The 25895-nt window shown below is 42.3% G+C and overlaps 1 protein-coding gene across 4 annotated transcripts in view; it reads right to left on the reverse strand.

The window, feature by feature from the left end:
* TOGARAM2 (TOG array regulator of axonemal microtubules 2) overlaps positions 1-25895 on the reverse strand; it is a 123845-nt gene that overhangs the window by 31124 nt on the left and 66826 nt on the right. For all 4 annotated transcript variants that reach the window (XM_042437829.1, XM_042437822.1, XM_042437839.1 and 1 more), the window contains 4 exons: positions 24410-24566; positions 19953-20117; positions 15220-15361; positions 5661-5766 (listed from right to left, as the gene is read on the reverse strand). In XM_042437829.1, coding sequence (XP_042293763.1) covers positions 5661-5766; positions 15220-15361; positions 19953-20117; positions 24410-24566 — 570 coding nt within the window. The remainder of the gene's footprint in view (positions 1-5660; positions 5767-15219; positions 15362-19952; positions 20118-24409; positions 24567-25895) is intronic.

Here is a 25895-nt window from a genome sequence, read left to right on the forward strand (position 1 = left end):
CCAGTATCATCAGGGGCTAGCCTGAAGACAGAGGCTCCTCCCTCCCTAACTGTCATCTTTCGGCCTCTGAGGGAGAGAGAAGGCTGGCCCAGTATCATCAGGGGCTAGCCTGAAGACAGAGGCTCCTCCCTCCCTAACTGTCATCTTTCGGCCTCTGAGGGAGAGAGAAGGCTGGCCCAGTACCATCAGGGGCTAGCCTGAAGAAAGAGGCTCCTCCCTCCCTAACTGTCATCTTTCGGCCTCTGAGGGAGAGAGAAGGCTGGCCCAGCTCCATCAGGGCTAGCCTGAAGAAGAAGAGCCCTCCCTCCGGTCCATCTGCCTTGGTCCAGGCCTCAGAGGGAGAGAAGAATGCTGGACCTGATTCCCTCCCCCCCTCTCCATTTCCTTCTCCTTTTGTGTCATGTCTTTTAGATTGTAAGCCTGTGGGCAGGGAACTGTCTGTTATCCCCTCTATTGTAAACCGCTCGGATTCCCAGTGATTGGGCGGTATATAAATAAAACCTATTATTATTATTATTATTAAGCCTGATCATTTGCCATACTGACTGGGGAGTTTGGTCTGTTATAAATCTAAAAGTATGTTTTTCAAGATCTGAACTGGACAAGGATCTAAACAGAAGACATGGCCATGTCCCTGAACAAAGATTTTTTGCAAGGGAGGTATATAAATTCTGTGTCTCCAAATATACATTGTTTTGTTCGTTGTGGGCTGTCACTTAATTTCTAACTTATGATGACCCAAAGGTGAAGCTATCATGGGGTTTTCTTGGTAAGATTTATTCAGAGGGGGTCTGCTGTTACCCTCCACTGTGGTGGAAGTAAGTAGATATAAGAGTGTTATATGGCTGAACCAAGATTTGAAATCTAGTCCTAGTCAAACACTCAAACAATACACCACCTTGGCTCTCCCTGAATAGACTAGGGGCTCTCAATGTGGAGATCATGAATGGGTTTTTTGAAAGTTTTTCAGGCTATGTGGCCATGTGGCCTAACGTTTTGCCATCATCTATGCCTGGCATAACACAGGCGGTATCCAGACCGGCACTTTGTGCTGGCCTGGATACGTGCTAGGGTTGCCTCTGGGCGTCAAAATGGTGGCGCCCTGTCTACATGGGTGCCGCCATTACAGCCGTGCCGCAGCCAAACAGCACAGGGTGGGCATGATGTGCACATGCCACTGCAGGGCGTTTGTGGCGCCCTTTCAGCGGTTCTGAAAGGAGCTCCGAAACAGAGCTCCTTTCACTGCGCAAATCGCTGGTGTGGCCTTAAAATGGCCACGCCAGCAATATGGAAGAGAAAGGGGCCGAGTGGTCCCTTTCTCTCTTTCCCGGCCGCTGTCAGGCTGTCCTTGGGGCATGAAACCCCAAGGACACCCCTTTCCAGGCCATGGGGAAGCGGCATTTTGTTGCTTCCCCAAGGCCTGGAGAAGCGGCGGATCAGGGCCTCCAGGGCTGCCGCTGTGGCCACTGAGGCCCTGATCCGTCAGGGAAAGGAGCGGGTGCAAGCCGCCCCAAAGGTGCGGCCTGTATCCAGCCACAGCCACATAGCCTGAAAAACCCTAAAAAAAACTATGGATGCTGGCTGTGAAAGACTTAAGAGTCCATGAATTTTCAAAAGGGTCTATGATCTCAAAGGGATTAAGAACCACTGATATAAGCATGAGATCCCATAATATAGCTCTTGGGGCTTTTCTGGGGGGTTGTTCATTATTGTTTCCTCTGTGTATACTCATTCCATTCTTTTGGAAATTAGTAGCAATTTCTTGGATCTGCACAAGGTTTCTTAAAAAGGTTTTTGTTTTGCTTTTTTTGGTTTGCTGGGCTTTTCCTATAGTTTGAAAGGCAAATTGGTTCCTCCATGAATTCTTTGATTTTTTTTCCTCCACAGAGTTATAGAGTTGTCATTAGAAGCTGTGCTTCTAATTGGAAGGAGGTCTCAAGAGGAGTGCCACAGAGTTTTGTCATGGGACCAATGGACTTCAGTATTTTTTTTAATCAATGGTAGACAAAGGAGTAGAGGGAATTCTTATCAAATTTGCTGGTGATACAAAACTGAGAGAAAGAGTAACACACTGGAATACAAGAACAGAATTCAAAAAGAGCTTGATAAATTAGAAAACTGAGCTGAAAGTAATAAAATGAAATTCAACAAAGACAAATGCAAAATTATACATTTAGGCTACAAAAAAACCAACATGCACAGCTATAGGAATGGCAGTATACATGTGGAAAGGACCTTGGGATTCTTGTTGATTCTAAGTTGAATATGAGCCAGCAGTGTGATGCAGCAGCAAAGAGAACAAATGCTATCTTAGCCTGCATTAATAGAAGTCTAGTATGCAAGTTGAGGGAAGTAATAGTCTCCCTATATTCTGCACTGGTCTGACCTCATCTTGAGTACTGTGTTTAGTTCTGGGCACCTCATTTTAAGAAGGATATAGACAAACTGGAGTGAGTTCAGAGAAGGGCAATGAGGATAAGAGGTATAGAGAATAAAACATATGAGCAGATGTTGGAGGAGCAAGGCATGTTCAGCTTGGTGAAGAACAGATTGAGAGTGTAGGCTTGTTCTCTGCTGCATCAGCAAGTGCAACTAGGTCTAATAGTTTTAAGTTACAGGAGGGTAGATTTCAATTGAACATTAGAAGGACCTTCTTGACAATGAGAGAGGTTCCACATTAGAACTAATTGCCTAGAGAGGTGGTGGGGTCTCCTTCTCTGGATGTCTTCAAAACAGAGGCTAGACAGCTCCCTTCTGGGGATACTCTAGGCAGATGTCCTGCATTGAGCAGAGGGTTGGACCTGATGAGCCATAGGGCCCCTTCCAACTCTACGGTTCTATTCTTCTCGTTTTATAGTACAAAAATGGGATTCCACTAATGCACTATAACTCTTTTTAATAATTTAAGAAGAAAAAAGGAAAGTGAAGAGATTGATGCACCCCCACCCCCCACTCCCCACAAATAAGTCTCAAAATTAAAAAGAAACCCACTCATGGGCAGGAATAAAATGTAATAATGGGTGCCAGGAATTACCAGAAAATAGTCTGTGGTTTGTGTCGCTGGCGCAGCCTTTAGATTTTTTTTACAAAAAAGAAAAATACCCCTGAATTACCACAACAAATACTTCAGTAACCTTCCAATACATTCTGGAAGAGCCCACAGACACTTCTGTAGATATTAAAGATCTAGCGATATTTGTTTGTACAAAGGACATTCTGAGAAGAGCACTCTGTCCACAAACCATATTTATGGTTGAAAATAGGACATGAAGAAATGTTTGAATCCCACTAAACTGAATCCCTCATTAAGATGATTAAAGTTGGAACATGTTCTAACCCACTCCACAAACTGGGGATTGAGTCTGACTCCATGATAATTTTTGAGAAAAATCTGGAGACCACAAATTATAGACAAAAGGCCAGCCATTATTTGCTTCTGATGACAGAAGGCTTAATGGCTTTGCCAACTTGGTTAATGCTAACAGCCCGATCAGCTGCTCAAATAATGAACAAGTGTGGAGATGGCCCCTGTGGCTTCTTTTACCTCCTGCTTTTTATTAGAGAGGTTTAAAATGATAGCAATAAAAGCTCTCCATTAAGTGGTCAAATAAAGAGCAAAGCTGCTCAGAGCAACCATGGGTGAACAACCTCCCTGGAATCCAAGAGCTGGCAAGCTCACAGAGGATGATACAGGCTGTCCAGGAATGCCAGACTGCAACTGGATTGTCTGGACACAAAAGTGCTCCACAGAATTTAAGGATGATTGCAGACTGGAAAATATAGAATGCAGTATCTAACTTCCAAGCCGGGCAACCAATTTGGTGGAGTTTGTTTTGTTTTATGTACTTTTCAGCCTTAGCAATTGTTAAACATCTGAAAAGGGACTGAATATTTTGTTAATCCAAATTAGAATAGATGCATTAAATCAATGAGATTAAATATGGCCACTCACCGTTCCTCAATTGATTTAATGAGTCTTGTTGTCGTTAACTCCCTTGAGTCAATCCCAACTCATGGGAACCTTGTGGATGAGACCTCTCCAAGACCTCCATTGTTCTGCTTCACTCCTGAAAACTCAAGCCCATGGTTTCCCTGATTCAGTCCATCCACTGACATGTGATATTTTACTCTCTTTCTACTATCGCCTACCTTTCCCAGCATTATCATCTTTTCTAATGAGTCATGCCTTCCCATGATGTGGCCAAAGTATGACAGCTTCACTTTGATCATCTTGGCCTCTAGGGAGATTTCAGGTTTGATCTGTTCAAGGACAGATCTGTCTTTTGCCTGTCTATGGCCCGTTCCGCACGGGCGTAATAGTACGGACTGGGTCCGTACTAGGGTTAGAAAGGGGTGTCCCTTCCGGACGCCCCTAACCCTAGTACAGATCGAGTCTGTACAAAATGGTGGAGCCCGTTCCACACAGGGGCCGCCATGACTACGTCACCACCGCGCTGCCTCCAAACAGGGATGTAGCCGGGGGGGGGGGGGGGTCGGGGGGCCCGGCCCCCCCCCTTCCCATTAGAAAAATGAATGGTGTGTGCTGCTGCGCCGCCACACTCAAGCCCCATTATAATGGTGGCACTTAGTCTGGACCCCCCCTTCCTAAAATCCTAGCTACGTCCCTGCTCCAAATGAGGCAGCGTGGTTGTGACATCGTCGCGCCACGCGAGGGTGCCTAGAGCGCCCTTTCCGCGGCGTGAAAAGGAGCTCCGAAACGGAGCTCCTTCTGTGGTTTGTGTCACTGGTGCAGCCTTTAGACGGCTGCGCCAGGGACGCAAGGAAGAAAGGGGCCGTGGCCCCTTTCTCCTCCTCCCCTCCGCCATCGGGTGTCCTTGGGGCATGAAGCCCCAAGGACACCCATTTCCAGGCCGTGGGGAAGCTTCCTTTTGCCGCTTCCCCACGGCCTGGAAAGCGGCGGATCAGGGCCTCGGAGGCTGCCGTTCTGGCAGCTGAGGCCCCGATCTGGTGGGGAAAAGGCCAGTTACAGGCCGCCCCAAAGGGTCTGTAACGCGCCCATGGTATCCTCAGCCCTCTTCTCCAGCACCAAATCTTGAATGAGTTGATTTTCTTATCTGTTTTTTCCCCCTTTCAAGCTCTCATATCCATACATGGTGATGGGAAATATAATAACTTGGACAATTTTAGCTCAGTGCTACCCAACAGGATTCAGGCCAAAGTCTCCAAGGATGGAGCTCCCAAAATCCAGGAAATTGGAGGCAATGTCAGCTCCTACCTACCACACATTATTTTCATATGCCATTCTCTCTTTCTTTCATTCTCTGCCCCCCCCCCGCCCCTCAAAAAAAAAATTCCCATTACTAATCTGCTTGAGAGGAGAGTAAAAACATCCCAAAAACACAGCTTTGAGAAACAGACCATTTTAAATGAAGTGTGTCAATACATATGATTGTGACTAATTTGTACAACTTAGCCGATTCAGAATGTTGGCTTAGTCACCGTCCTGTGCTGATTTCACACTGTATATTAATTACATATTCTTTCAGTACAGATAGAATAGCATATAATACAGATTTATAGGTACAAACAGGTACCAAAGCTGTTCAGAGACACATCAACTAAATAGAAACAGATTGGAACACATCAGGTAACCCAAGAGAGAAGGCAGAACAGACATATGTTAAATACATGTATCCCACCTCTTTCATGGCTGCCAAGGAAACATCATGAAGCCTACACTGGAGAACTTCTGAATGGCAAGTAGCCAGGCATCTGATACTGAAGAGTCCTTTCTCCTTCAAATGCCTGAGAAGCAATTATTGGGAGGGGGGTGGGATAGAAGGAGAGAAAAGTAGAGAAATGATTGGTCTTGCCTGGCATTTTGCAAAAACAGGATTTTTTACAGCAGCCAGAGTGTCTGAAAATGAGATGTGTCATAGAAATCACACATTGGGAATACAGAAAAGCAAAAAGTCTGCTGCATTTAGCAGAAATGCTTACACACTACGGTTTTAAAACTACTATGGGGGAAAAATACCTTTCACCACCAGGCTATGTGCCTGATAGAATCTCCTGTGAATTAAATGGGATAAAAGAGTGTGATTGATTTACTAGTTCCACATGATAAACTCCATTCTTGGAAAGGGCTGAGACCTGTATGGCAGCCTCTCTCCTGTGAGGCTCAGAGACAAATCTTGCATTTTCTCCCTCCTGTTTTTCATGCTATTGCCAATAAAGTCGCCTTGACTCTGCCTTACTGAATTAACAGCACCATCTGTTGGTGAGCTGGTGACAAAAACGGACACAGGTACCAAATTCCAGAGTGATAACTTTCAGAGAACTGGCATGCTAGTCTATGGCAGCAAAACCAAAAGCAAATATCAATATATTTATCCTGTCTTCTTGGTGTGTAGCTTCGGGGAGAGTGCAAAATGAAAGTAATGCCCCTCCAAATAAAAATTCCACTCCCCAGTGACATTTACTCGCTAAAATTCTAACACTGCAGTAACCAGCATGGTGTAATAGTCTGAATTTTGGACTATAACTGTGGAGACCAGGGTACAATTCCCAGCTTGGCCATGAAACCCACTGGGGACCTTGGGCAAGTCACATGCTCTCAGCCTCAGGAGAAAGCAATGACAAACTGAACAACTCTTGCCAAGAAAACCCCAGGATAGGTTCACCGTACTGTCGCCATAGGTCAGGAACAACCTGAAGGCACACAACATCAAAAACAACAACAAAGTAACTTAAAACCTCAGATGAATATTCAGAAATACAGTTTAGGCAGTGCATTGAAATCTTTCAAATAATATGCTCCCAATCTCCCGTAGTGAATTTTTTGTACCCCACATTGTCTGTAGTTTAAGTTAAACCATCCCAAGCATAGCCTCCAGTTTAGTGAACATTCATCCACCATTGTCTCATGACAAACTGATAAGCAGAAACTTTACCTTATTTACACAGTATGTAGAGATGATGATGATGATGATGATGATGATGATGATAATAATAATAATAATTTTTATTTATACCCCTCCTTTCCATAAATATGATCAAGGCGGCTTACAAAAGATTAAAAACATCACAGTACAGAGTTAAAAACATCCCTACAAAGGAACAGGAATCAATACAATTATATATATCAGGGGCAGGAGATGGGAAGGTCGAATTACAATAGTCCGAGGTCATAAACAAAGGGGCAGAGAAAAAGAATAATTATCTAAGGTGGGAAAGCTAGCCGAAATAAATACGTTTTTAAATTCTTTTTAAAAGAAACTAACGACGTGGAGGAGCGGAGCTCTACAGGGAGCCTGTTCCAAAGGGAGGGGGCGACAATGGCAAAAGCCCTCTGTGAGGTCCTCACAAAATGTGACTTAGGGACCTCTAACAGTTTTGTTCCAGATGTTCTGAGTGTGCGGGGTGGATTGTATGGGGAGAGGCAGTCCTCCAAGTACCCTGGGCCCAAGCCATTTAGGACTTTATAGGTCAATACCAACACCTTGTATTGAGCTCGGAAGCGAATAGGCAGCCAGTGGAGGTCTTTCAAGATAGGTGTTATATGGTCCGACCTGGAGCTACCAGTGACCAATCTTGCTGCCATGTTCTGCACCAATTGCAGCTTCCGGGTTTGGTACAAGGGTTGACCCATGTAGAGCGCGTTGCAGAAATCCAATTGAGAGGTTACCAAAGCATATACAACAGTTTCAAGGTCCCTACGGTCCAGGTAGGGACGCAGCTGGCGTATCAGCCGGAGCTGATGACAAGCACTCCTGACCGTCGCATCCACCTGAGATGTCAGCTGGAGCGACGAGTCAAGGAGTACTCCCAAGCTACGCACCGAGTCCTTCAAGGGGAGCGTGACTCCGTTCAGGACTGGGTGACAGATCTCACCACCTGGAACCGGGGAACCTATCACCAGTACTTCCGTTTTCCCTGGATTCACACTGAGTTTGTTCTCCCTCATCCAGCCCATTACCGACTCCAAGCAGGCATCTAGAGGAGAGATGCCTTCCTTAGTTACTGCATCAGTCGGAGACACAGAGAAGACTATTTGGGTGTCATCAGCATACTGATAACACCGCGCCCCGTGTCTCCGGATGATCTCTCCCAGCGGTTTCATGTAAATGTTGAAAAGCATAGGGGACAAAATCGCTCCCTGAGGGACACCAGATGTAAGGGCCCTCTTATTGGAGCGAAAGTCCCCCAGCTCCACCATCTGGAACCTGCCCGAGAGGTAGGAACGGAACCACTGCAAGGCAGTGCCCCCGATACCCAACTCCCTCAGGCGGTCCAGAAGGATACCATGGTCGATATCATGTAGCACCTTTGAGACTAACTAAAGAAAGAAGGTGACAGCATAAGCTTTCATAAAAGTAAATGCATCTGAGGAAGTGGTATCAATAGGGTAATCTTGGGCAAGTCCCACTCTCTTAGCCTCAGAGAAATGCCAAGGCAAATTCCCTCTGAACAAATCTTGCCAAGAAAACCCAATGATATGGTCACCTTAGGGTTGCCATAAGTCAGAAACAATTTGAAGGTACACAGCAATAACAATGCAATGGGCCTAAATACCCTAAAGACACCAGATTCCTTCTAATTTTAGAAGCTAAACAGGATCAGTTGTGGTTATGCCTTGCATAGGAAATCCCCAACAAATACCAGGTTCTGTAGGCTAAATTTCAGAGGAAGGAATTGTCAAATTACCTCTGAGTATGTGAAGACATGATTCACTGGAAAAAGACAATAAGGCTGGGAAAGGTAGAGGGGTAGAAGAAGGAGAGATAGACCACACACCAGATGACTAAACTCAATTAGGGAGGATACAGGCATAAGTAAATAAGCAAGCAGTGGAGGACAGGGAGACTTGGAGACATTTGGAGATTAGCACATTCTCTTTAAAGCACCTTATCCCTGACTGGATAGAGGTGTGTTTAAATTTACAAATGGGTCTTATCACATTCACCTGTGACTGGGCAAATGCAGCCTGGATGCCAGCTGGGCTTATTCTGTGACTTTTCAAAAATGGGATTTTCCTGTTCTTGAAAAGCCGCAGAATAAACCTGGCTGGCATTCAGGCTGTATACTGGCTGCATTTGCCCAGCCACGGTGAATACGTTAAAACCCATTTGTAAATTTAAACATGCCTCTATCCTGTCAGGAATAAGGTGCTTTAAAAAAAGTGTGCTAATAATAATAATAATAATAATTTGTTTTATTTATATACCGCTATTCCAAAGATCATAGCGGTGAACAGCAAGTAAGCTAATTAGCAAGTAAGCTAATTTGCCCCCAACTGTCTGGGTACTCATTTTAGCGACCTCGGAAGGATGCAAGCCTAAGTCGAGCTTGGGCCCTTTTGCTGGTCTTGAACTCGCAACCTTGTGGTTTTGAGTGAATGGCTGCAGTACAGGCATTTAACCACTGCGCCACCAGGCCTCCTAATTCACAGGGTCACCATGAGTCAAAGCCAACTTAACGGCAGCTAAAAACCATCCCTTGCTTAAGAAACCCCTATGCAATTCCTAGGGCTACCATACGTCAACAGGCAATTTGTCAACACATACATATACACAGTTATTAGTGCAGGGAATGATTAACCAGCTTCAGCAAGCATTCTTTCTAAATGTGACAAGTGTGTCCCCTTAATTTCAGTAGAGGTTAGGTGCAACTAAATTTCTTTGGACTGATATATGTTGTCACAGACTGAAGCTCTGATTGTTCTATTTTATTTTATTTTGTTTTGTTTCTTCTTTATCTCTTTTCTCTGTTCCACTGTTTGTCAGATATGGATTTACTAAAAAGAAAAGAAAAAAGAAAAAAAAGCTGCCTTTGAGCATGTCTGGTCCTATTTATGCCATGCATTAATAGTGTCACTAGAAGAGAAGTTATGCAGAATTGAACATACATTCCTGTCAATGTCAGTTTTACATTCAGGGTTTGGATGGATCTTTAAGAAAGAGTTTACTGAAGCCTTAGACGTGAAAACTCACAAAGAAACAAATCAAGCAAATAAAGAGCAACACATAAATATTTTTAAAAACCACTGGGGAACCTTAAAAATGTACCTTATAGTCCCCTTAATTACCTATTTAGATTAATTAGATTTATTAATTAGGTGCAAGATTATCTTCAGTTGCAGATGGATACGAGGGGGGTCACACACACAGTCAGACACACACACACTAGCCATAGTTCTTAGAATTGCTCAATAACCATCATTAATGATTGCTTAATTTCAGCTGCTCCAGAGCATGGCTGCCTATCTTTTTGGGTGTTCAAGCATTCCTCAAATTGCCCATGATGAATTATTATTATTAATATTATTATTGCTATTATTAAACTTTATTATTAAAATTTATAAAATAAAATGGACCTGCCAGTGGCATACATTCTAGGAAATGGAATATAATACAATAAGTTAGGCCCGTTATAAATGGGCAGGAAAGTACGCGCGGAGCGCGTAATAGGGTTAGAAAGGGACGGTGCTTCTGCACCCCCCTCACCCTAGTGCGCGCTCTGCGCACACAAAATGGCGGCGGCTGTTCCACACGGCCGCCACCATGAGGACGTCACGACCGCGCCGCCTCTATACGGGGCGGCGCGGACGTGACGTCCTCGCTCCGCGCCAGGGCGCTTAGTGCGCCCTTAGAGCAGAGCAGGAAGGAGCTCCATTTCAGAGCTCCTTCATGGTTTGGTCCGCTGGGCACAGCCTTCACACGGGGACAAGGACACCCCTTTCCAGGCTGCGGGGAAGGGGCCTTTTGCTGCTTCCCCGCAGCCTGAAAAGCGGCAGATCGGGGCCTCAGCAGCTGCCGCTCTGAACACTGAGGCCCCGATACCCCGGGGAAAAGGGCGGGTGCAACCCGCCCCACAGGCGGTCTGTAACCCGCCCTTGTGTCACTGCATTTATTTGCAGTTTATTGTAATTTGACATCACCATTTGAATTTCTCAGGGTCTATGCCTCTTAAACCAGTTTTTTTGGGGGGGGGGGCAGGAATTTGCCATTTAAGCTCAGTTATTGTCCAGTTAGAGGAGTTTACCCAGATATAGTTATTTCTTTTTTACTGAAGTACACTATTTTTCAGAGGAAGAAACTAGCAAAACTATCTCTGAGTATTGCCTGAGAAAATCCCTATGAAATTCATGCTGTTGCCATGAATTGACAGGCAACTTGAAAACACCACACAAAATTTTAATTGGGTTTAATTCTACTTGAATGTATAGTTTTCATTTGAATTCTAATATTAGTTGCTTTGAGTGCCATCTTGGGAGCAAAAAAAAAAAGGATACAGTGGGTATTTGGTGTCTGCTGGGGTTGGTTCTCATATTAAAACCAGCTTTTGGAGCTTTCTACAGAATTCTAGTTATTGTGCTGCATAAAAGAGGCGGGGGGGTAGATATATTTCAGGATGTAGAGAGGAAAATTATCAGTTTTATAGAAAAAATTATTGCATTATCTTCGCTGCCAGGAAAACCCAGGATGTAACTTTTTTTTAAGGCAGATCGTATTGCATTCACCCATTGCCAGGCAGTATGCAGCCCGTATGCAACCCACGCTTCTCTTGCAGCTTTTCAAGAATGAGATTTTCCTGCTCTTGAAAAGATGTGGGACAAGCCCAGAGAAGCCCAGATTGCATTGGGCTGCATACTGCCCAGCAATGGGTGAATGCGATAAGATCCACCTTAAGAAAGTGACATCCCGAGTCTATCCCGGCAGCGAAGCTAATGCAATAATCTCCAGAGAAGTGGCACACCAACAGGGGTTTTTCCCCTCACTGTGTCAGGAACCAGCTTGTTGCTGCTGCTGCTGCTGTTGTTATTGTTAACTGCTCTCAAGTGGGCCTCAGTTCATGGTGACTCTGGACTATCACACGGGAAGCTTCCTGTGAATAAATCACCATGAAGTCATTAGAAATTGTAAAAGAAGGGTGATCGGGGTTCACATCCCTGTGCACTTCTCCCATCATGGAGGCATCAGGGCTCTATTCTCCAAATGGTGGAGTCACCATGTGGCAATAACAGAAGATCCCATTATTACCAAATGGCAGCTCTAAGAACGCTTTACTGACAGGAGAAGCAAGTCCCGACACCTCCATGACAATTTATTCACAGGAGAAGTGTGTGGGAGTATGAACCCTGATCACCCTTTTTTATGATTTGTAATGATTTCATGGCGATTTAATCATGGGAAGCCTCCCGTGTGATAAAGTCCTCTGTGCTGAGACATTTCTAAGCTCCCCAGTCCTCAATTGCTCTGATTAGTTCCTGCAAATCTTTGCCCATGACCTCTCTGATTGGGTCTAACCAATTGGCATGTGATCTTTCTCTCTTTCTCCTTCCCTCTATCTTTCCTAGCATTATTGTCTTTTCTAAGGAATCATGCCTTCTCATGATGTGGCCGAAGTACAATAGTCTCAGTTTTGCCATCTTTGCTTCGAGGGAAAGCTCAGGTTTGATCTGTTCTAGGATCTATTTGTCTTTTTCGACATCCATGGTATCCTCAGCACTTTTCTCCAACACCACATCTCAAATGACTTCATTTTCTTTCTGTTGGCTTTCTTCACTGTCCAGCTCTCACATCTGCACAGAGTAATGGGGAATATAATGGCTTGTATGATTCTGTCTTTAGTGCTCTGCTGCACAGCTTAAATTTAAGTTCCTTCATGGCTGCCCTTTCATTAATAATCCTCTTCTTATTTCCTGATTGCAATCCTTGTTCCTGTCAACAGTTTATGCAAGGTACAAGAATTCTTTGACTATTTTGATTTCCTCATTGACTAGGTTGAACTTATGTATATCCACTGTGGTCTTTATTTTTGTTTTCTTTATGTTCAGCAACAAATCTTCATTTACACTTTTTTCATGGACAGTAATTGTTCTAAGCCCATAATGTTTCTGCTAGTCGTATAGTGTCATCTGCATATCTTAGATTGTTGATATTCCTAACTCCTATATTCACTTCTTCTTCTGAGTCCAAACCTGCTCTTCATATGATATTTTGTACATACAACTTGAACAGGTAGGGTAGTAGAATACAGTCTTGCCTGACTCCTTTGCCAATTAGGACCATTCTGTTTATTCATATTCTGTTCTAACCATACCCTCTTGTCCTAAGTACAGATTCCTCATGGGTACTATCAAATGTAGTGGCACTCCCATTTCTTTAAGAGCATTCAATAGCTTTTCATGCTTTATGCAGTCAAAGACTTTGCTATAGTCTATAAAGCACATGCTGATTTTCTTCTGGAATTCCTTAGTTCACTCCATTAACCATCGTACATTTGCAATGTGGTCCCTAGTGCCTCTTTTTTTTTCCTTTTTCTTTTTTGAACCATGCTTGCATCTCTGGGATTTCTGTTTCCATAAAGAATTGGAGTTTATGCTGCAGAATTTCAAGCATAATTTTGCTTGTGTGAAATATTAATGCTATGGTCCTATAGTTCATAGAATCGTAGAATCGTAGAGCTGGAAGAGACCAAAAGGGCTATCCAGTCCAACCCCATTCTGCCATGCAAGAAATCTCAGTCAAAGCATCCCTGACAGATGGCCATCCAGCCTCTCCTTAAAGACCTCCAAGGAAGGAGACTCCACTACATTCTGAGGGAGTGTGTTCCACTGTCGAACAGCCCTTACTGTCAGGTGGAATCTCTTTTCCTGGAGCTTATATCCATTGTTCTGGGTCCTGTTCTCTGGAGCAGCAGGGAAAAAAAGCTTGCTCCCTCCTCAATATGATATGCCTTCAAATATTTAAACAGGGATATCATATCACCTCTTAACCTTCTTTTCTCCAGGCTAAACATCCCCAGCTCCCCAAGTCATTCCTCATAGGACATTGTTTCCAGACCCTTCACCATTTTAGTCGCCCTCCTTTGGACATGCTCCAGTTCCTCAATGTCCTTTTTGAATTGTGGTGCCCAGAACTGGACACAATATTCCAGGTGGGGCCTGACCAAAGCAGAATAGAGTGGCTCTATTACAGCACGCCCTCGGCTTATGACACCGCCCCGCCCCCGCATAAGCCAAATTCTGCACATGCTCAAGCCCCATTGGAATAAATGGGGCTCGTGCATGTGGCGGTGCAGCAGCACTGCAGTGCACCCCATTTATTCCAATGGGACGCACCATCCCTTGTGCCCCACATGCGGCTTCCCGCATAAGCTTAAATTCGTGTATGACGCGGACGCGCTGTACTTCTCTTGATCTAGACACTATACTTTTATTTTGATGCAGCCTAAAATTGCATTGGCCTTTTTAGCTGCGACATCACACTGTTGACTCATGTTCAACTTGTGGTCTACTTGGACTCCTAGATCCCTTTCACATGTAGTCTCATTCATCCAGGTGTCCCACATTATCTGTCCATTTTATTTTTCCACCCTAAGTGCAATACCTTACATTTCTCCGTGTTGAATTTCATTTTGTTAGCTTTGGCCCAGCTTTCTAGTCTATTCAGGTCATTTTGAATTTTGATCCTGTCCTCTGGAGTATTAGCTATTCCTCCTAATTTGATGTCATGTGTACATTTGATGAGTATGCCCCCAATTCTGTCATCCAAGTCATTGATAAAGATGCTGAATAACACTGGCCCCAGAACAGAGCCCTGTGGGACCCCACTGGTCACTTCTCTCCAGGATGAAAAGGAGCCATTGTTGAGCACCCTTTGGATTTGGCAAGTCAGCCAATTACTAATCCATGTAACAGTTACCTGCAATCTTTTGTGTCTCTGTACGTATTTGTGACTGTTGGCTATAACTCTGTCTTTCCTGGAAACTTGTCACTGATTAGCACTGGTCCATAGACCACCACATTTCAGTACCATGGCTATAGAGCTCTAGGGGCATCTGGTTACATGGGATTTATCATGGGATTTTATTTAGAGTTTGGTTTTATAGGAATTACTGTGGTGAATCACAGGAAGGATGGTTCAAGAAATGCTGTTGTGACAATTGATTTTGAAGGGAATTCATCTCCCCTCTTCTGCCAAAACTGCACTTCAAAAACTACTATTTTGTGCATCTGTGTGAATGTCAGTTCATTTCGTGAAGTTCTATGAGCAATGTACAGCAAGCAATAAATTCTCAGATTAACAATACATTGAGAAAAGGAATGCAAAAATAAATGGCACATGTTATCTTTTGGCTGGAAACTGGGCAGGGGGAGACATGAGACTGTCTGATTATTTCTAGGATACTTTATGATGTTTTGTAAAGGAGTAAAGGGAATATGAGAAGAGATAAATATATTTCTTTCCTTACCAATCATTGCTATTTAGCCACTTCAGGGCATCCACTAGCCCCTGTTCTGGATGAGACAAAGGCCTTATTTCTAAGATATCTCTGTTTACAAGGTCCTCCTCCCATTCTGGAGAATCCTGGAGATTTGCTGGCAAGGAGTTAGCTGAAGAAAAATAAATAAAGAGCCAACAATAGAAATGTAATGATACCAGTAGTCAGGAAATTCTACCTAAAGCTTGAAGTGCATTTGCTACAAGGAGTATTTTAAACCAATGGTTCCCAAACTTTCGTCCTTAAGGGGTTTTGTATTTCAATTCCCAGAAGCTGCAGCCAGATTGGCCATTTCTCGGGAATTCTGGGACCTGAAGACCCAAATATCTGGAGGTCAAAGTTTGGGAATCACTGTTGAATTCTTCTGTCTCAACTGCAAGTACATAGACCATATCTCCCTTTATGAGTCCACTACAGTACTAAGATTATCTGTAGAGGCCCTTCTCTCTGTCCCACCACTTTCTCAGGCTTGTTTGGTGGGAACACAGGAGACAGCCTTCTTGGTGGCTGCTCCCAGACTTTGAACTCCCTTCCCAGAGGGGCCAGGATCGTCCAATCCTTGTTTTCTTTCCATCAGCAAATCAAAACATGTTTGTGATGCCAGGCTTTTACAAGCAGACTAGTGTTGGGCTTTTAAACTGTTTTTAAGTTTGCACATAGTCTTTTACTGAATTTCAGTATTTTAAATTCCTAATGTTTTAACTTTATAAATTGTTTAGTTGCTTTTTAAATTTTGTATTTTTGTATTGATTTTTTAATGGTGTTTTAATTTGTATTATTTTAAATCTGTTGTTAGCCACCTTGAGTCCCATTACTGAGAGATAGTTGGGAATACGGATGAGTTGCATCAGAATGAACATAATGCAGAGAGAACAAACTAGGGCAAGCAAGCTAGTGCCAATCATTGGTTGTGGACTATAAGTTCATAAGGCCCAAAGAGCAGAACTAATGGTGAGGAATTCAGAAAACAGTAGTCCAGGTTATCTGGAAAACACCAGTTACCTATGCCAAGAATGTACCATCTGCACTGGAACTGGGGCTTTTGGCGTATATCCCTTGTTCTGGGTTCAAAAAGTTCTATTGCTTATGGCAGGAGATGTTAGAAAATGTAGGCCTAATGATATCAATTCTTCATGGCTAATCATGGCTAAGGAGTCCTGGTACCACTGTAGTTAAATGCTAGTACCGTAGCCAAGAAGTTTTGAGTTCAATCCTGCAGGGCTCCAGGATCCACTCAGCTTTCCATCCTTTCGTAGGTTGGTAAAATTGTTGGGGGCAATTGGCTTACACATTGTAAACCACTTAGGGAGTGCCAGTTTGTGGATACACGGTATGGAAATGTACTTGCCATTGCTATCTGATATACACATCCTACTTCAAGCTATGAAAGGGCAGTCCCCATCGCAGTTCAAAGGATAGTCTACCATCTGGTGGATTTGCCAAGGACTGCCATGTTGTCCTCTGAGCAACATGAGGCAGGCATTAGCTCTGACTGCACTTGCCATTTCTCTTAAAGATTCTTTATGCATGCTCACATATAAAATGAGCAATACTCCCAGAAGGAGGTGGGTGGCTTCCCACACTAACTCTCATTTATTTATTTCATTTATCCTAGAATCATAGAGTTGGAAGAGATGGCAAGGGCCATCCAGTCCAACCCCCTGCCATGCAGGAAATCCAAATCAAAGCATTCCTGACAGATGGCCATCTAGCCTCTGCTTAAAGACCTCCAAGGAAGGAGGTCTGCTTTTCTCCCAGATGGGACACAAAGTGGCTCACAAAAAAAACCTCATGTAATTAGACCATCTTGCAAACATATTACTCTACTGCAGGGCCAGAAGGAAGCCTCTCTACAGTCCCCTTCCCACTATATACTTCTATATATACCAGGCTAAGAGTCAAATTAGATGATACTTTTATCTGGTTTCCAGAAGAGGTGCTTCCTCAACTGGTGAAAGACATGGGTTTGTGATAGCTTATGATTTTCTACACTTACACATCTTGCATTTAGTATGCCTGGTTTTGTGACTGGTCATTGGGAAATAAACATGGTTTTAGTTTGTAAGTTTTTAGTTTGTAAATTTGATTGCTAAGATAAGGTTTGCTAGGCTGATTGCTAATATCCCTGAGAAAATCCTGCTGCAGGAAGAATTATAAGATATACACATTTCCTTTAATGTTGGATTCTGATACACAGGATGTGAAGTAGGATAGCATAATTTGGCTCACTGCTACCTAACACATATTTTAAAGAGATAAATTTTTCTTTGCTCTTTGCCAGCAGGATGAAGTGAACTTCAAGCATGCCATTAACATCAAATCACTCTTACTGCCTGTTTTGACTGCAAAATCTAACCATATCCAGAGAAAAGTAGATGCAATTGCAAAGTGTGGGGAACTTAAACTAAAATAAAGTTTCAAGGAGAAGTTGAGTCATGCACTACTTGTAGGAAAACAGAACATGTAAAACATAGAATCCCCCAGTCCTGTTTTAACAGGGAAATACACTACTGTTATGCCTTTATTCCTAGGTGATTTGCCAGAAAAGGGGGAATGGGAGGGAGACAGGAAGCTGTCCAGAGCAGTCAAATCATGCTCTAGTTATTATTAATTGGCCAGATTCTTCATCCTTAGCTGCAGGGGCATCACTGGGGAAGGGGGAGGGTGCCAACCACACCAGGTGACACCCAAAGAGAGGGTGACACCACTGCTCCCCAAACATCTGCCTTTGGGCAGAAATGGACTGTGGACTTCACCTGCATCCCTTTGAAATGCTGAAGAGATGGTGTGAGTGAAGTGAAGCTAAGAAGTAGAATGGAGAGGCCCCAGTATTTAAAAACCCAGTTTTTAAAAAAACCAATACAATTAATTTTAATGCTTTAATTTAAAATTTAAGAAATTAAATTTTAAAAAATGTAAAAAAACTTCTTCTTTAAAAATTATTCTTCATTAAAAACATAAAATCTTACCAAATTTTCACTTTCACCACATGAAACTATTTATATGTATTTAGGCTGTGCATATGATATTGTAATTTAAAAGTATAATTTTAATTTTGCTAGTTGTTTTATGTCACAATTATTGCCATTACATTCAGTGACATATGGGAATTATATGAGTAACTATGAGTAACAATAGTACCAAAAAAAAACACTACTAAGGATCCTGTATGGGAGGAGGTCAATGGGGAGGGGGTGACACCACGAGTTACCACAACCCAGGTGACACCAATCCTAGTGATGCTACTGCTTAACCAGACATGAAAAATACAGAAATGTGTGTCTTCTTTCAGCATTTGTGTGATAATTCTAGAGTGGTATGACTATTCGAAGAGCTGGAACATGCCATCAAAATTAAGAGCCTATATTTTCTTGATTTTCATACTGCAGATGAGAACTGTTCTCTCATTTTAAACAGAGGCCTCTAATCCTCACATATAGAAAACCAGGGAGGAGCTGTGCTACAAGCCTTCATTACAGTACAACACTGTGATTCCACTTCAACTGACATATTTCCATCCTGTGGTATCCTGAGATCTGCAGTTTAGGGAGGGATATTTAGAATTCTATGTTCTTCCCAAACTACATATCCTAAGATGTAATAGGATGTAGCCATGACAGTGAAAGTGGGATCATGGTGCTCTAGCTGAGAAGTGTGAAAAGGTAATAAGTCCCCATGGCCACCCATGTACATCAAGTAGGGAAATCTGAAAGAGCAATTTTTGAACATGATCCTTTAGGGACCCTGCTGTGTCATTTTACAGGTACTTAAAGAATAGGGCAACTAAAAGCCCTTTGAGCTTTAAATACCTTCTGAGCAGCAAAAATTAATTTCTGCTTTACATGTCTGAAAAGCTGTTACACTGAGCCTTCTAAAAGTAGACACACATAAAATGTAGCTGTGCTTTGTATGCTTGGTGGGAAAATAACCCACCAAGTGATAATTACATCTGCCTCTACTCACTTTGCTTTCGAACAGCCTATTCTGTCTTTGGCACACTCACAGTACCCTCACTCCACTTCTAGAATGTCACCCTTAAGATTCCTTGTACATTAGAATTGAACTCTTTAGTTGAAAAAGAATCCTCACCTTTGATATAAAATAGCCAAATGGTTTGCATATTGACTACTGCAACAAGTGCTTGTTAGTTCAAGAAAAGGAGATGCTTTGCAAGTTTTGTCCACTCAGCTTCCTCCAGTCACTCTCAACATTAAGATCCTTGCAACACATTTTAGCATCCACAGCTGAAATCTTTGTGACCATCCCACCAAGTTCTCCTAAGCTATCTGACAGGTTTTAAGAAACCGTCATTTCAAAATCACCAGTGAGAGGAGATACTAAAGTTCAAACTAAATATCAAGAGAAAGGTTTATTCCATGCAATAAACTCACCCCCGCACAGTGGAATTTTCTCAGAGATATGATCCTCAACAATCAGACTTACAGATTAAGCCCATTTTGATCTTTGAAGAACCCACCACAAAGCAAACTAAATGCAAGATACATAGATAAGGAAAATCCATGGCTATGACAAAGTGATGTCTTTTCCACTGTAAGGAGCACCTTTGCAAAAAAAAAAAAAAGCAAGCTAAATATATTGTTTAATTTGACCATATTTTTAGCTGAGATTATAATATATGGAGCAAGATATCTCTTTTGAAAAATATTCCTACGATGTGTGGTATGACTACTTTCCATTCTCACCTGAAGCATTCCTCATGAAGCTACTGTCATGGTTAATAACCGGAATGTTGGGGAGAGAGGGACGGTTCACCCGTTTCTTTAAGGATGATCCAACAGGAGGTCTGCAGTGTTTGCTCAAGCTGATTACAACAGGGATGGGCCCATTACTATTAAGAGGAGCAGAACCTGTAGAAAGCAATATAGAGAGGCCAGTTAAGAATGAAGGAACAAACAGATGAAACAAAAGCAGGGACTAGTTCCAAGGCCAGTCCAAGATAAACTGCATCCTGGACAGATGAACATACCAACAACCCACATCTCTTCTGTGCCATTGTCAAGTTAGGTTTATCTTATGTCTACAATTAGTAATGCTTTGTAATAATGTTGCCTGTAAGTGAAGCCCTGTGCTGCTTGGTTTTTTAAAGGTCTATGACAAATGATACCAATCTGGAAGACACAAAATAAATAAACATTAAAGGTAACTAGTGGCTGCTCATTTTACAGTTATTACCCCCAAAACAAGCAGAGCTTGTTGGGAAAAGTTCAACTAGGTTTGGAAAAATTCAATCACAATCCTGGGACCTCACAGATCATATCACCAGTAACATCAATAGCCTAGGAGGGACAGTGGCAGAAAACAATGTCCAGGGAAAACATTCCCTTCCTTCCATCTCCACTTCAGATGAAAAGGTCTGATTTTGATGTAATATGTGAAGTTCTTGAATTTTTAATGTGATTCAAGTCACATGTATATGTGGGAAAAGTTCTTCCACACATCTTTTCTAGAGATGGTTGGAAAACCTGTCAGGCCTTTCTTCCAAATTCTACTTCTGGAAATGTTACCCAGATAACATGTTTTCACCTCACTACCAGCAACCTGATTAGAAGAAGTCACAGTGGATTAATTGTATCTGCCTCCATTCATTGATTCAGCAGTTGATTAAATGTGGTTATATTTGCATATGAATAAAACAATAGCTCTGAAGGGGCAAAATATACTATCATTAGCTTATGCATGCATGCATCACAGCTGGCCCCATCTTTAAAGAGATTTGTATGATTATTAAAGGAAGCAGTCTCTTTGAAGATGTTACCTATTGATCCTCTCAGTTGTGGGAAGTACGAAACACCCACAAAATTTGTTCCCTTATTAATCAGGGCTGCTCTGCTTGTCAGTCAAAAGTGTTTTCGTTGATTTCAGAGTTTGGATAGATTACTTTTGTGGACCACAGAATCTCCTTGAGAATTCTGGGAATTCTAGTCCAGGAAAGTAACAGATTCAAGCTATATATTCAGGGGTAACCATGTTGGCCATGCAGCAAAACATAAAATCCCAAAAGAGCAAAAAATATATTAGCCAGTGAAAATGCGTAAAGTACATCAAATCAAGCTTTCAAACCTTCACTGGCTACTTCATCAGGCAAAGATGTTTAAAAAATCATGCAAGAGAAGAAAAGATCCAAGCTACAGTTTTAGATTCAGGTGGGAATCATGCAGCTTTCTGAACTTCAACCGCCATCAGTGCTAGTCAGCAGACCAGTGGTGAAGAATGCTGGGAAATGCAAACCAACAGCATCTCAAAGGCTTACATGATTTTCCTCCCTGTTTTAAAGCAACCATTTAATCAACCTAATGTTGCAGCTCTTGTTCCAATGGGACGCTTCCAAGCATATATGCCATGAGATCACATTTTAAAAGGCCATCCCAAATGGCACATGAGAAAAAGCCCACAGCATATGTACAGTTCACAAACTGATATCTCCACTTCTCCCACCAGTATTAAAGAAAGAAAGAAAGTGACCTTGTGCCATAGCCTTGTTCTGGAAGAGTGCTGACTTGCAACTTCCTCTGCTGCTGTTGCAGCAAACCTTCTAAGAGTTTCTACCGCAGCACAATCAGCGCACGTCAGTTGCAATCAGATCACTTGAGTTGCGCTGCCCTTCACAACTCCCTCCCTCCATTTTTAATAAGCATTCCTATTGTAACACAATATTCCTTTGAAAGCATCATTTCTCAAGACTGTGTGTAGAGGTTTAAAATAGGAAATTGGTATCACTGTAGGAAGGGAGTGATTCCTACATACAAAAATTTCCTCCTGGCCATAATTTTGTGAAAAATTGTTACTGGGAAAAACCATCTGCTGGTTTTCCTAGAAAGTGTGGTTGTTATAGTGAAGTAGGTCTGTGTTTGATGAAATCAGATCTCAGATGCAGCATTCTTCGGAGACTCAAAAGGAATTGCAAGGGCCATCTCAGTCCAACTCCCAGCCATGCAAGAATCCATACTTAAAGCACTCCAAAAAACAGCCATCCAAATTCAGCCTGATTCTTTTTTATAGGCAACCCTACATAACAGGTTTTTGATTTTTAAAAAATATGCAAGATGTGTTTCATGCATTTAAATTGTTCTAATGTAAGTATTGTAAAAGTAAAGTCTTAATTGAATTGATTGTTTTAAAGCTTTTAAAACAATTTGCACCACATACTGTTTTCACAATGTTGATTTAACTTACACAGTAAGCCACTTTGGGTCCCTTTTTGGGACAAAGGTGAGATAAAAATCAAATCAGTCAGTCAATCAATCAATCAATAGCTTCCTCTATTTCTACATTTCCTCCAATTTTTAAACTTCCCTCCATGGAATGGCAAAGCCATTAACAAAATGCACTGCCAAAGTGCCAAAGACACTTATTGTGAAAATGCTTTTGTACAAATGGTCCATCTAGATGTGTCCAGTTTTGAAATTCTGCACGCACATTCAGATATGCAAGAGGCAGATCAAAATCAGTGAAGGAAACTAAGACGGGATACAGACCATCCAAAAGGGCGGTCTGCCACCGCCCTAGTTTGCTGAGCAAGGGAGCCGCAGTGGACAAACCATGCGGTTCCCTCGCACAGCAAAAAGAACCTGCAAAAAGTGGGTTCTTTTTGCGGCACCGTTGTGATGCCACAAGGCACCAATGGCGCACTTGCAGCATCATAAAGGCGCTGAGATGTGCGGATGCTAGGTGTTCATCACATCAAAATGGCAGTGCCCATATGTACAGGGCGCCGCCATTTTGACACCCTCGTCACATGCGAGGGGCAAGGGGCATCTGAAAGCACATGATGACGACGGCCCATAGGGCCCATGTATCGAGCGCCAAGGATTATTATGGGAATATTCCAGAGTATTCTAATGAAATGTCTAGGAATTCCCAATGGTCTTGATCTTTCAAATAGATGTGGAAAAAACACTAAAGCACTTCAGATTGCACTGCAGGCTCACTCAAGCAAGGCTACAAGCATCCTCCTCTAACCTGCCACCATCAACAATTTATTTATTATCACAATGTCCACCATTGCAAACATTGCCCATACACTAGCTAAGGCTTGTGGGAGCCACAGTTCGAAACATCTGGAGAATGTTAAATTGAGGGAAGCTTTCCCATAGCTTTATGGCACAGGGGGGATTCTCTCTTGTATGCAGCATGCATTATGGCTTCTCCCAGGGTAAATGAAATCTGAGTTAAAGCAAAATGCTATTAAAGTTCAGTATCAGCAAATGCAGAAGAGAGTGGAAAGCTGATGTGGAAAGGAGATGTAGTCTCAGAATATACAGTAGATCGAAAGGTTTTATTCCAAGAAACAGCCCAAAAAATCAGCACCCAGTCAATCTGACTAAATGTTCCAGTTTATGGTCCAGGAGGAGGCTCTCATGCCTCTTTGCCTTTTCAAACTTTTATTTTTGACCCATTTTACAGTAAGGGGGGCATGCAAAAATACCACTTTTGTTTTTGCAGAATGCCTTAATGAAGGCCTAGAGGTGTTCCAGAGATACTAAGAAGCAAAGTCTGGAAACATTCCTTTTTAAGACAACCACATATTGTATTAGTCTAGCAGAGATTCTTGGAGCAGCAGAAAAAGACAGTGATTTCTTGCAAGCTCTGTGTAGCTGCCATAGAGGCTGCGGGCATTTCACCCAGCACTGCTGCTGCCCATGCCACTACGGATGATCACCAGGGTATAGCAACAGAAGTGGAAGAAAAATCAGGTCTTTCGCCATCAGAGCAATTCTGCCCACCCCCAATAACATTTTCCCTCCAAATTTCTTGCATTACAGACAGTGAGACACTGAAAATTACTCCTACCTAGAATTCTTATATTTTCTGAGTTCACTTTCCCTTAATAATTTTGCTTGTCCCTTCTCTTTGGATGCCTAAACTGTTTTTTTTTTTTAATGCTCTACTGAAATGTCGAATTACTGCAATGTTAGAAATTTGGAGGATGAAGCAAAATTTCACTGGTGGGGCAGAAATCTTATTTGGGGAATGCTTTTCCCACTACTACATCCGAAAGATATATACTCCTGGTCAGTTTTTTTTGTCCCATCATATCCCTGCTTGAAGTCACCAGAAGGCCATTTGGCCTTGGGTCTCCTCAAATATGCTGATACAAAATCTATATGGCCAACTACGTCCCATATAGGCACCCATATACCTTCCTGAGAAGTTTTCTTTAGTCGGTCTTGGAGCACCATGGTTCGTTCCTTTTCTTTCTCTTTTTCCCTTTCTCTTTCTTTGCGTAAAAGCTCTATTTCCTTCAGTTGCTTCTGGCGCATCTTCTCCTGAGCTGACTTGGAAATCATCACATGGATCTGGAAACAACAGAAACATATCATTAGTTCAGGGAGGGAGAAAGAGGAAGAACCTCTGATCACAGTGGAGTATTATGAACATGAAATAAGAAAAACCAACTATTTCAGTAATTCTTTATCTATTACAAAAGCAAAGGAAAAATTTCACCAATATGAAACATGTAATAATTTTAAAATCTTTTCATAACAGAGTAATTTAGTGAATTCAAGGGGTTAAACTACATAGTAGTTTAATGTGAAATATGCAGCTCAGCTTTAATTTCTTACACTATCTAGGCTGGTACCCCTGTACACCAGCAGAAAAGGATTAAATTTCAGGCCTTCACTTATTGAATCCCCACAAGTTGAGGGTTTCCTTCCTTTTTCTTTTGTTAGGTCCAGCATATGTGCCTTCAAGTCACCTGTTGACCTAAGGCTCTCTTAGGCAAGGAATTTTGCCAGTACCTTCCTCTGAAATACAACCTATAGCACCTGGTATTTAATGGTGGTCTCCTATCCAAGTGGTAACCAAAGCTGACCTTGCTTGGCTTCCAAGATCAGATGGGATCTGGTGCCTTTAAGGTACATATTTAGGTCCTCGAATAATAAAATCACAGTGTTGGAAGAGACTTCAAGGGCCATCCAGTTTAACCTACTGCCATGCAAGAACTCACAATCAAAGCACTCCCAACAAATGGCCATCCAGCTTCTGTTTAAAAACCTCCAAAGAAGTAAACTCTACCACAGTCTGAAGGAGAGCATTCCACTGTTGAACAGCTCTTACTGTCTGGAAGGAGACAATTTGAGGGGAAATTGCTTAAGGAAAAGTTAAGTTCTTCTACCCACACATGATCATTCAGATCACTTTTTTAGAGTAAGAAAGAGAGGTAAGCTCAGTTTCATGCTACATATCTAATGCCTTGTGTAATCTAGCCTTGAGGGAATAAGAACAACATGATCAGTTTTAGCATACCCTCCAACATTTCACAGATGGAACTTTGGACACAAGTGGACAATCACAATCAGAGTATGGTTAAGATGGCAAAAGTTATGAAGAACACACAAGCTAGTAGGGGCTGCAGTAGTTTACTTTTGCCTGAGCCTACTGAGAAAGGCAAAATTCAGCTCCCTCCTCCACAGCAAATGTATATCCATGCTTCTTTCAAAATGAAAATGAAAAATGAAAAAGTTTTTTTTTTTAAATTCTCACTGACAAGGTGGGCACATTATTATCTATCAGTCTCAATACAGATTTTGAGAAAGAGTTTTTGTGCAAAATGCATCAACTGCATAATTTGCATGGTTAAATTGTAATAGCTGCAGGCTTGTTGAATGGACTTGTAAATATTG

This window comes from Sceloporus undulatus, chromosome 1 (genome assembly GCF_019175285.1).
Source record: "Sceloporus undulatus isolate JIND9_A2432 ecotype Alabama chromosome 1, SceUnd_v1.1, whole genome shotgun sequence".
NCBI lineage: Eukaryota > Metazoa > Chordata > Lepidosauria > Squamata > Phrynosomatidae > Sceloporus > Sceloporus undulatus.